This window comes from Gymnodraco acuticeps, unplaced genomic scaffold (genome assembly GCF_902827175.1).
Source record: "Gymnodraco acuticeps unplaced genomic scaffold, fGymAcu1.1, whole genome shotgun sequence".
Lineage (NCBI taxonomy): Eukaryota > Metazoa > Chordata > Actinopteri > Perciformes > Bathydraconidae > Gymnodraco > Gymnodraco acuticeps.
The window spans coordinates 1,456,193-1,467,044 of NW_022990391.1; the positions used below are offsets into that span (position 1 = coordinate 1,456,193).

The following is a 10,852-nucleotide window of genomic DNA, read 5'->3' on the forward strand; positions in this document are numbered from 1 at the left end:
CCGTTAGCTTCATTAGCTCCAGGCTGCTACTCGGACGTGTTTGTTGTGTGGAGTATTCTTCTTCATTGAAATATCGCACTTATCTTATGGCTCTGCGGTTCAAACAGACCGTCCATGAATGCAGTTTTTTCGGTAAGTAAAATTCAAGCACTTTATTTCTTACTTGTCTTTTTATTCAGCTAACAAGCGATACGAAGCTACATCTGTGCTAAATATGCTATCCGTAGCATACAAGTTAAAACATAATGGAGAAGTGTAAAACATTAAGAAGGATTATACTGTAAAACATAAGGCTTCTCGGTGAGGTTGGTAAAATAAGGTCATGCTTGTACATTAGTTAGTTTGCTAGTTAGGTAACTGTATGCATTGTTATTGTTAATTTAAAATAGCTATGCTCGACGATGCAGACAGCTAGCGTCACATTAGTGTTGAAGAGCAGAGTACTGTATGAGATTAACCCATAGATTAACCTCACTATAAGATCTGTGTATCTGAAAAATATGAATCTCACATTTCCAGTTGGTTCCAGAAATAACGTTAACGTAGATATTGCAATATGGTTTGTTGAGCTGGAGTTGATTGTTGAAGCTTACTGGTTAACGTTCATCATATTAAACGAACGAACCCAAACGTTGTTGTTTTTATTAATATTATACCAATACTTACTTAGCATTTTATTATCATTACACTGGAGAAACCGACTTATTGTGGCAGCAGAACGTGAACATGTAACTTAATGCCTGCATTTGAGGACGAAAAATAGCTCAGTCAATGCTTTAGGGACAAGGAAATGATTTGTTTAAATATTAGATATGACGTTATGTGTGCTTCTGTGACAATGAAGCTTATTCATTGCATTACATTTGTTGAAGATGTTTGTCTTTTACCCTTACGTGTGTGTTACAAATGAATGTGAATATGGTATAGGACAAATATTTAAATTGACTGTCTCATGAAAAACGATTCTAAAATAAAAAGGACCCCAACTATACAATAATACACAATCCAACTGATAAGATACAGTAAGGGCTTTGATATCCAGCACTTTTTTTAAGGATAACAAAAAGATTATCACATGACATTTGCATGTAAAAACAAGTCTGTGACCAACACATTGTTACTTTACATATATATCTGTTTGTTTAAAGTTTCCAGGTGATGCAGACAGACCAGAGGATGCTGACCACGAGAGACAGACCTATTCCTAACATCAGTGAACTTCAGCATGGACTCAAAGGTACAAAGACTCCTTTCATACTGTACAAAGAATCGAGAAACGTTCTGGTTTAAATAGATAAAGTAACAACTATAATCAGCTTTCACATTTCAATGTATTTAAGGCAATTATTATTTTACATTGTGAGAATTGCTACCATTTGTCTCTACATATTGTCTGTAAAAGACGTGGTAAAAGTGGTTCTTGCAGTGAGACAACCGAGCAGTTGAATATTATTTAATAAGATATTTTAATGTTGATTAACTGCAGACTGTTCATTCATAATCTGATTATCTTTGTAGTACAAAGTGCTGAATTAAAAAAACACATTAAAATAAAAAAAAACACATTATTTCTACAGCCGCTAAATAAACAAACCTTTCATAAATAACACACTTGCTCTGCAATAATGTCATATGTTTGTCATTTCTGTTAGGAAAGGACATACCTGAAGGACACAACTGCCTCACCGTTTTCTCAGAGGGGCAAGAAGAAAATGAAAAGCTGATTTCAGATTAAAGACCAATACAGGACATTCACTAAGAAACTACACTTTTATTGTGAACACAAAGTCAAACAGGACCATCATTTGTTTGTCACAGCTGAGCCCAGTATGTGCTCACAGATGCAGTTAGGTGGTTTCTTCATCAGGCCTGGTCCTCCTCCATCAGGCCTGGTCCTCCTGCCAGAGAAAGACCTCTCCACCTCAGTCCTCTCCAGCCAAACCCACAGACAGGACATCCGTCATGCTGAGGTTTCTCCCAAAGTCTCTGCACGCTGTCTCAATTGATCCACACTGTGAATATGAGGGGGAAATGTGTGTCATAAATGCTTTACACAATAAGAAATATGAAGTTAACTGTAAGGAATGGCTCATTATTTTGTAAATAGACAAAACTATTACTGTATTTCTATATCTCATGTCTGAAAGTTTAATTTAAAAGAAGAAGAGGCCCCAAAAATAAAGATTGGTATATCAATAAATGTAGTTGATTTTGTCTTTTTAATTGTTTAAAGTAGATAGAACTGGTACTTAAGAGTTTGAATACAGTCTGGTTGCGGAGGAGGCACACAGAGAGCATATAGCTACCATCACATGTAACTAAGCTTGACTTGAATTTATTAAAAGTATAATTAAGTAACAGCAACAAATCAATAACAAAAATCATGCAAAAATGTGAATCTTTGCTGGGTCCACTGTTGAATTTACCACATATTGTATGTTTTAGAAACCTTAAGGCATTTATAGATTTGTATGCAAGTAATATCCCAAAACGCAATAAATACCTTAGATTATTATTGAAAGTTTTGCTGAATAGTTTCATGTTCACTTACCTTAAGCAACGTAAAACGTGCAGACCGGGAGCAACAGAAGTAGCCGGCTAGCTGGAGTACAGAGGTTAGTCTTATATTTACTTACTGTTAACGAACTAATGCTAACATAACTGTCGGCTAGAAGTACACAGCTTAATCAACCATATTTAACAGGCCATTATCCTCTCAGCCTGAAATATCAATCACTTCAATAAATGATCAAACAAAAAAGGAAAGGTTCTGGCTCAAATTGGGTGTAGTTAGCTTGTTAGCTTATTGCAGCTTAACAACACTGACCTTTACAACAGGAAGTACATCTGCCTCCCAGCGAAACCAGAAAGTAATTATCCAAAACAAGTGCTCATAATCTGACCGTTTGTGACCTCAACAAACATGCTTTTTAAAACTATTTTTCTCCTTTTTCATATTCAGAATTTTGTATTTATTGCAAAGTGTAATGAGGAAGATATTGTAAACGTTTTGAGAAGAACTCTACACTGTATTGATAGTATTAGAAGACAACGTGTGGGAGATGATTTTGAACAGGGGAGGCTTTATCGTGAGCTTGATCATCACACAAGGACATTATCAGAACTTCTCATGGAATCCCGAACTGGTAATGAGCCAATCCATGGACAATATTTTGTCATGATTGAGAGTTTATATGGATGTTTGCAATCTATTCTAACGGAATATGAAGCAACTCAGAGATACAGTGTTACAGCTAACAGTCGAATAATTCCACCTACTGTTAACACTAATTTGCCTGGTCGTCCAGCTTATAGCATTACAAATGCTCAAATTTCACATTGCTTGTCAATGGGAATGAATTGGAGAGCAATCGCTAATTGCTTTGGGATCAGCTGCCGCACCCTGTACAGACACAGGCAAAACCTTGAGATCCAGGGTTTACAATACAGTGTTTTGACAAATCAAGAGTTGAACCAGATAATTACTGATGTACTACAGAGGACACCAAATGCTGAAGAGGCTTATATAACTGGAAGTCTCAGATCAAGGGGGTTAAGGATCCAAAGATGGCGTATAAGACAGAGTCTTCATGAAGTTGACCCTGTAGGAAGAGCAATTCGCAGGAGGCATGCTATCCGCCGACGCATTTATGATGTTCAGACGTCTAATGAACTGTGGTAAGAACATTACAACTTAATTTGATTAACTAATAGTATTTAAGAAATATTTACAGTATGTGTTAAGTGTTTTCTACCTCAATTATTTTATACTTTATACTTTAATATATTTATTAATGTGTGCATGAGTAATTATTAGTATACAATTAAACATGTGTAGGCTTAATCTCGTGCATATTCACACAAGCGTCTAATTTTGCTGTTCTATGTCAAAAACATTTCATTTGTTTTAATATCCTACTAAATGTTCTGCAATTATACTTATGTTTTCCTTTTTATTCTATTTTACAGGCACTTTGACGGCAACCACAAGTTGGCACGATGGAGGATGGTTTTTCATGGCTGTGTCGATGGATTTAGTCGATCTATCATTTATCTTACCTGTCTGGATAATAACAGAGCATCGAGTGTATTGACATTGTTTGTGAGTGGAGTAGACAATTTTGGATTACCATCTAGAGTAAGATGTGATCATGGCATGGAGAATATATTGGTTGCCCGTTATATGCTTGAAAGAAGGGGACTTAATAGACATAGTGTCATTGCAGGGTCCTCGGTTCACAATCAACGCATTGAAAGGTTATGGGCTGAAGTTAATAGAGTAGTAAGTAGACATTTTATCAGTCTTTTCAATTACATGGAGTCCATCTATATACTAGATTCTCTAGATGAGTATCATTTGTTTTGTCTACATTATATTTTTATGCCTAGAATTAGAACAGCAACAATAGAGTTCATCAATCAGTGGAACCACCATGGACTCTCCACACAGGGGGGTCGTACTCCACTACAGCTCTGGCATGCAGGTATAATTAACTATATGGGACAGGGAAATACAGCTGTGGATCACATTTTTGACAACAATGACTATTATGGGATAAATGAAGAAGGACCTTTACCTGAAATACAGACAAATAATAATGTTATAATCCCTGCTATAGCTACTGTTAATGACACAATAGCTCAAGCAATACAGCAACAGTTTGATCCACTACATGATGATGGAAACTTAGGCATCAATTTATTTTCTTCTCTTTTGCTTTTTGTCCAGCAACACAGTACATAAGAGCAATTTTACAGAAGTCTGAACAAACAAGTGTATCAGTAGGCAGGAACAGCAGAGACCTAAAAAATTGCACATGGACAGTGCAAAGTGTTTTTTGTAGTAGGGCCTATTAAGTTATCAACATGACTTATAAGGCCTTGAACAGTTCACACAGAAGATGTGGGACATATAACATTTCAAATAGATGTAATTAAAATGTGCTCTCTAAGAGGTTTAGGGCCAAATGGGAACTATTTTGATTTCTGACCAAAAGTGAGCATTTCAGAATTTTGAGTTTAAAGTCAGAATTCTAAGGCGTCTAGGGGGCGCTAGGTGGAACAGTTGATTTTTGACCCAACAGAGACCAACCATGAGGAAAATCCATGGGACAAAAGTGGACTAAAGAAACGATAAAGAAAGGGTTATTTTTGTTTTTACATTGGCGATTAGTATTTTACATTTAATTAAAAGTGTCTTAATAATAGTTCACTTTTCTCCTGTGGATTGTCCTCTTGTTTGATCTCTCTCCATCGGGTCGAAAATCAACTGTTCCACTTAGCGCCCCATAGAGGCTTGGAGTACTTCTGTTGTGGTTTTCTTTAGCATTTGTTTTCTGACATCTTATAACAAAAAAACAAAAATGACAACATTAAAATACAATGTTGGTTGTTTTCCAATGAGATTATGTCACATTAACAGTGATACAACAACTTCCTTGCTTAATAACAAAGACAATGAAAACACTGTATTTTTTGTGTAACAACAATATTTTGTCTTGGACAATTTAAGCTCTGCCAAAGCCATGTGTATTGGCAAAGGCAAAGTCCAGTTTTGCCTTGAACACAGAGTATGAGCTGTGCAACGGCAGCTTGAGACAGTTTATGCATGTATTTGCAAGAGGGAGGTTTGACACAGCAGAGTCTCCATACTCCTCCTCGTGCAGGAAATCAATAGATGGCATAGGTTGGAAGCCAATTGGTGGGATCACTGTCGCTCCCGTGGCAAAGGCAAGGATTTGCTCAAGTTTGGAAGGACCCTCTTGATCTTAAAAAAATTAAAGCAAGATGTGTTTTTATGGCTGAAATGATTGTATTGAAAAGTACAAGTTCTAGAGGAGACAACATGGATCTATGTCAATAAACATTTCAACTTGTCATGTACTTTTTACAAACCAGAGCTATTACCTTCCGCATCAATTAGGTAGTCTCTCCAGTAGGGAACCACCATCTCCTCTGCTCTCCTCTTGTTGCTGCCTTGCGCAGATAGATGGATGGGGAACAAATCCTCCATTATCTCAGCAGTCAGTGCAGATTGCTGATGGCAGAATAGAGGGCGGAAGCTGTCTGGGCTCTTCTGGAGCTTTCCCAAAACTCCAAGGGTTTTAAGCCCCTCTTGGAACCTTTTTAATCGAAGAAAGACATATTTATTTCAGTGATGAGCACTCTCAATTCATAAAATGAAGGCTCTGACAGAAAACCAACATTCTGGGTACTCAGACATCAGAGGATTCTGCTAATTTAAAAAGTTTGACTGAATGTTTGCACGCTGCACTTTAGACCAGGCAAGCAAAAAAAAATACTAGGTAATTTCTAAATACTTTTTCCTTTTAACCTTTGTCAAATTATACCCCAGTATACGGTATTACAGCCGGGTAATATGTATTACTACGCTTATTTTTGCTAGCTCAACTTGTCGCTTGTTGTTTTAGTTTCACACTTAACACAACATTTTAGAAGATTACATTGAACCAGGAGTCGGCAACCTGCGGTTAGCGTTTAGTTATTACGCTCCACATAACTGGAACAAACTGCCAGAAAACTGCAGGTCCACTGCAACTCTCACTTCTTTTAAATCAAAGCTGAAGACTTTTCTATTTGCCACTGCCTTTTATTTAATCCAATGTTTTTATCTTACACTGCACTATAACTTTTATTCTTGTATTTTGAACAAAGTTAATTCCATTTAGGCTTGTTTTCTTTCAGGTTTTTATGACTGTTTTTAAAGGATTTCTTTAACGTAAATGTATGTTTTTCTGTTGCACTACATCTTGTAATGCTTTTAATTTGTTCTTTTGTAAAGCACTTTGAATTGCCTTGTGTTTAAATGTGCTATATAAATAAACTTGCCTTGCTAATATTTGTAATTGTTCTGATATAGACAATTACCGTATTAACCGCCCAACCCTAAGATAGACTTTCGTTTGAGAGAAAGCAAAAGAAAGAAAGAGAGAAACGGAAATACCTTTGGAATGGGGCTTCAACCCGGTGCACAACTTGAAACATGAGGATATCATGGACAAGCTGTTCCTTCTCCTGAACCCTTTTCAGCGGACGAAGACACCCTGCGTTGGCCAAATAATCCTGCATCTGTTGAGTTGCAGCAAACCAACCCTTTTCACTTGATTGTAGATGTCTGTGTCTGCAATGTCCTTCAACACTGGCTTGGCTGTATGGCTGCCTGCAGCCAAGCAGTCAAATAGTGTTGTAGAGAGGAAACTAGGTGGTGGGCCTCCATGGACAAGACTGACAGCAATAGCTCTTCCAGCAAGGAAATAGCGGTCCTCTCTGTGTGCTGTAAAGTCAGTATGTGGTTGAAAAGATCTGAATAGCTCAGATAGCAACAATGACTTTTGTTATTGACCATAGTCAGTAGAATTTGAAATGTTATTTGAATTTACTGACTACACTTCTACAGTGGACAAACATTACCTGGAATATCAAGTGCCAGATTCTGACTATATTCTGACCCCTCAAACATGGAGCTCATCATCAGAGCTTCCATCAGAAGGCGTAGGAACTCCCTCCTTGGTCCTCCCAAATCCACTGCCTCCTCATTCCGTCCAAGATCATCGGAAAATTTGATGTTCATGGTGGCATTGGGGTCGTACGTGGCCCGATTGAAGCTCCGGAAGGCACCATCCAACACTGCCGAGCGGTTGATGTTGAATTTACAGCGACTATTTGCCGAGATTTTATCAGCCAACTCTGAGAGGATCTCCTGAACAGAGGCATGTTCAGTTGCCTGGGCTCTGAAAAAAACAGAACAATTACCAGAAATGGCACTTCATTATCTATTGTTTTACTGAAGGGACAATTTAACTTTTACATGTTTTGCATTACAATAAGATTCACTATATAAAATGTTTTAATGAACATGCAGTTGTATGTGTGTTATAGTATTTTTGATATTTTGGTTATGTCTATAACTATATGAAATGATAACTTACTGTTCAGTTTGAAGGCTAGCTTGTATTGCACGATTTAAATCCTCATCATCCGACGATAAATCAGAGACATCTCTCATTAAGGTCACATATGAAGAGTAGTCAGATGTGGGGGCAATGGTCGAGCTGGAAGCCGTGACAGAAGAGGTGACACTGGTAGTCACTGGAACGACAGAAGAGCTGAAGCTGGAGTTGGTGGTGTGAGGCAGAGAGCTTGTCGTGTGAAGATAGCTGTTGAGTGGCAGGCTGGAGGTAGCGGTTTCATCAAGAATTAAACCATCGCTGTGGCCCTCTTCGCTGCTATCTTCCCTGGGATGAGTTGCCCTTGACTTTGACCTTGTGCTGGGACCCTCCTGGATAGCACAGGACTGATCCTCAGTATCACTGTTGTAACCCTTATCAAGAGAAAAACAATTATATTTGGATTACAATGATATTAGGTCAATAAAAAAATGTAAACAAATGAGATCCAGGATCTAAAAAACAAGGGTAAACTTACAAGAATAGCAACTGATGGTTTTACATACAAGGCTTTTGACCTGAAGACCTTGTGAATCATGTGACCATCAAACTCTTGACCTTCTTTAAGTTTAGGTGTCACAAGTTTATTTCCACAAGCCATTAGAAACTGCAAGCTGAAGAGTTGACAGATAATAAGCATTACATGATTAATAAAACATTAACAGACACAGCATGCATGAATGATAGTTACAAAGAATGACTCATTACATAGCTGTTCCAAGACCAGAGTAACCACATCAAAAACGTCTTTACACATATTTTTTATATTGGGCAAATTAAGCCTACCTCACTTCCTCAGGAATTCTGGGCTTGAACTCATCCCGGATCTGTCGGAATAGGGTCAACTGGTTCCATGATTTATGGAACTCAAAAGCACTGAGTATGTGACCATTTGCATGCAAGAACTGTTTGGACTTTTGCTTGCACACAAACTCCCATGTTGGGTCAGGGAGTAGAATTACATCCTTGTTGAAATGGTCATGGTACTCCACAGAAGTGGGCCTGAAAAATAAGAGCCAACCAGTTAAACATTTAACATACTATGACACAATGCAATTTAATGACAATGTAATTTTTCCTTAATTCTCTCAAAACGTCAAGTAACAATAAGACCTTAACAACATGCTATAGCAACCTAATTTCATCTTCTTGTGGTAGGTTAGGACTATATAATAGTAAACTACAAACTGCACGAAGCTGGTTCAAACTATTGCAGTGACTGTTGGATGAACTAGTAAGGCTCTGAATCATTTGTGTGCTACGCGCAATCTCAGGCATGAATAATAGTTTGGGATGAAAAAGGTGAGAAGTAAAAACCGACACCCACTAGATGGGTTCCAGGTGATTTTACTCTAGGGCTGGTGACAAGCTAACATAATTACAAGACTGTGCAAAATGCCCTGAAGTAACATCAGTCTCAGCCATTGCTTTTATTTGTATTTTGAAATAATTGAAGTCAATGGCGAGAGAAGGGTTAACTTTTAATGATTAAAATCATCACTGCTATTGGGCCCTAACGTGTGTTTACTAACACCGGTTACTCCTATAAACAAATAAACACTTAACCATATACATCTTACCTCCTCCTCCTGCTTCCAGAGGCCCACGAGTTGAAATGTTGCCTCACTCTTTGACGAGTTGATGGGGGCTGCTGTGGCCTTGAACTGCTCGGTTGTGTAGAGTTGGCCTGGCGAAAAAGAGTGGCGATCTCTCCATCTACCGAGGAGAGGTTACTCCTGGCGGGGGACGTAGACTGCTGCGCAGATGTTAATATGCTCGTTATTAACGCTGCTGCCTGATTGAGACGATCCGTGTGGTTAGCTTCCATTTTTCCACCAGGCATCAACACAACAAACACGTCCGAGTAGCAGCCTGGAGCTAATGAAGCTAACGGGGCTAGCAAAGAGACCACTAGCAGATGACTTCCGTTACATTAGAATGACTTCCGTTACAGCAAGAATGACTTCCGTTACAGCAAGAATCCCCTCACACACACATAGGTGAAACACATGCACATTCCCTACTGAGAACCTTTCAGTAAAATGTTTTTCAGGAGTGTGTGTGTGACGTTAATTTTCAGTAGTGTGTGTGTGAGGTGTTCAGTAGTGAATGTGAGAGGATTTCAGTAGTGTGTGTGCAAGGCCAGATGTTTTCAGTAGTGTGTGTGTGAGGTGTTCAGTAGTGAATGTGAGAGGATTTCAGTAGTGTGTGTGCAAGGCCAGATGTTTTCAGTAGTGTGTGTGTGAGGTGTTCAGTAGTGAATGTGAGAGGATTTCAGTAGTGTGTGTGTGAGGCTTAATTTTCAGTAGTGTGTGTGTGAGGTGTTCAGTAGTGAATGTGAGAGGATTTCAGTAGTATGTGTGCAAGGCCAGATGTTTTCAGTAGTGTGTGTGTGAGGCTTAATTTTCAGTAGTGTGTGTGTGAGGTTAATTTTCAGTAGTGTGTGTGTGAGGTGTTCAGTAGTGAATGTGAGAGGATTTCAATAGTGTGTGTGTGAGGCTTAATTTTCAGTAGTGTATGTGTGAGGTGTTCAGTAGTGAATGTGAGAGTATTTCAGTAGTGTGTGTGCAAGGCCAGATGTTTTCAGTAGTGTGTGTGTGAGGTGTTCAGTAGTGAATGTGAGAGTATTTCAGTAGTGTGTGTGCAAGGCCAGATGTTTTCAGTAGTGTGTGTGTGAGGTGAGTTTGAATTTTGGCCTACACGGCCCTTCATAAACAAACGTTGTATACACATTGCTCTTATCATTGCGGACATCTTTCAAATTGCCTTCCATTTGGCCGGGCCCTCAGAAAGTCAGCCATTTTGAAAAATGTGCAGTTTTCATGCCTTTTCTGCACACTGCTGCTAATGCCTCCTAGGCAAATGGCCGGGAAAATTCCATTCCA

General features: G+C 38.5%; 1 protein-coding gene and 2 long non-coding RNA genes across 3 annotated transcripts; 1 reads left to right on the forward strand and 2 right to left on the reverse strand.

The window, feature by feature from the left end:
- Positions 1 to 1,130: 1,130 nt before the first annotated feature.
- LOC117551593 lies at positions 1,131 to 2,200 on the forward strand. Its single transcript, XR_004569817.1, has 2 exons — positions 1,131 to 1,237; positions 1,653 to 2,200. It is a non-coding gene; the product is annotated as an uncharacterized LOC117551593 (long non-coding RNA).
- On the reverse strand, positions 1,757 to 2,809 carry LOC117551594. Its single transcript, XR_004569818.1, has 2 exons — positions 2,552 to 2,809; positions 1,757 to 2,012 (listed from the first exon to the last, which is right to left on the reverse strand). It is a non-coding gene; the product is annotated as an uncharacterized LOC117551594 (long non-coding RNA).
- Positions 2,810 to 5,507: 2,698 nt separating this feature from the next.
- On the reverse strand, positions 5,508 to 9,795 carry LOC117551578. The gene is made up of 8 exons (XM_034224490.1): positions 9,548 to 9,795; positions 8,754 to 8,969; positions 8,446 to 8,581; positions 7,950 to 8,341; positions 7,432 to 7,751; positions 7,113 to 7,294; positions 5,908 to 6,037; positions 5,508 to 5,767 (listed from the first exon to the last, which is right to left on the reverse strand). Exons 1-8 carry the CDS (start codon positions 9,793 to 9,795, stop codon positions 5,508 to 5,510), a joined length of 1,884 nt encoding a protein of 627 aa, XP_034080381.1.
- Positions 9,796 to 10,852: the final 1,057 nt, after the last annotated feature.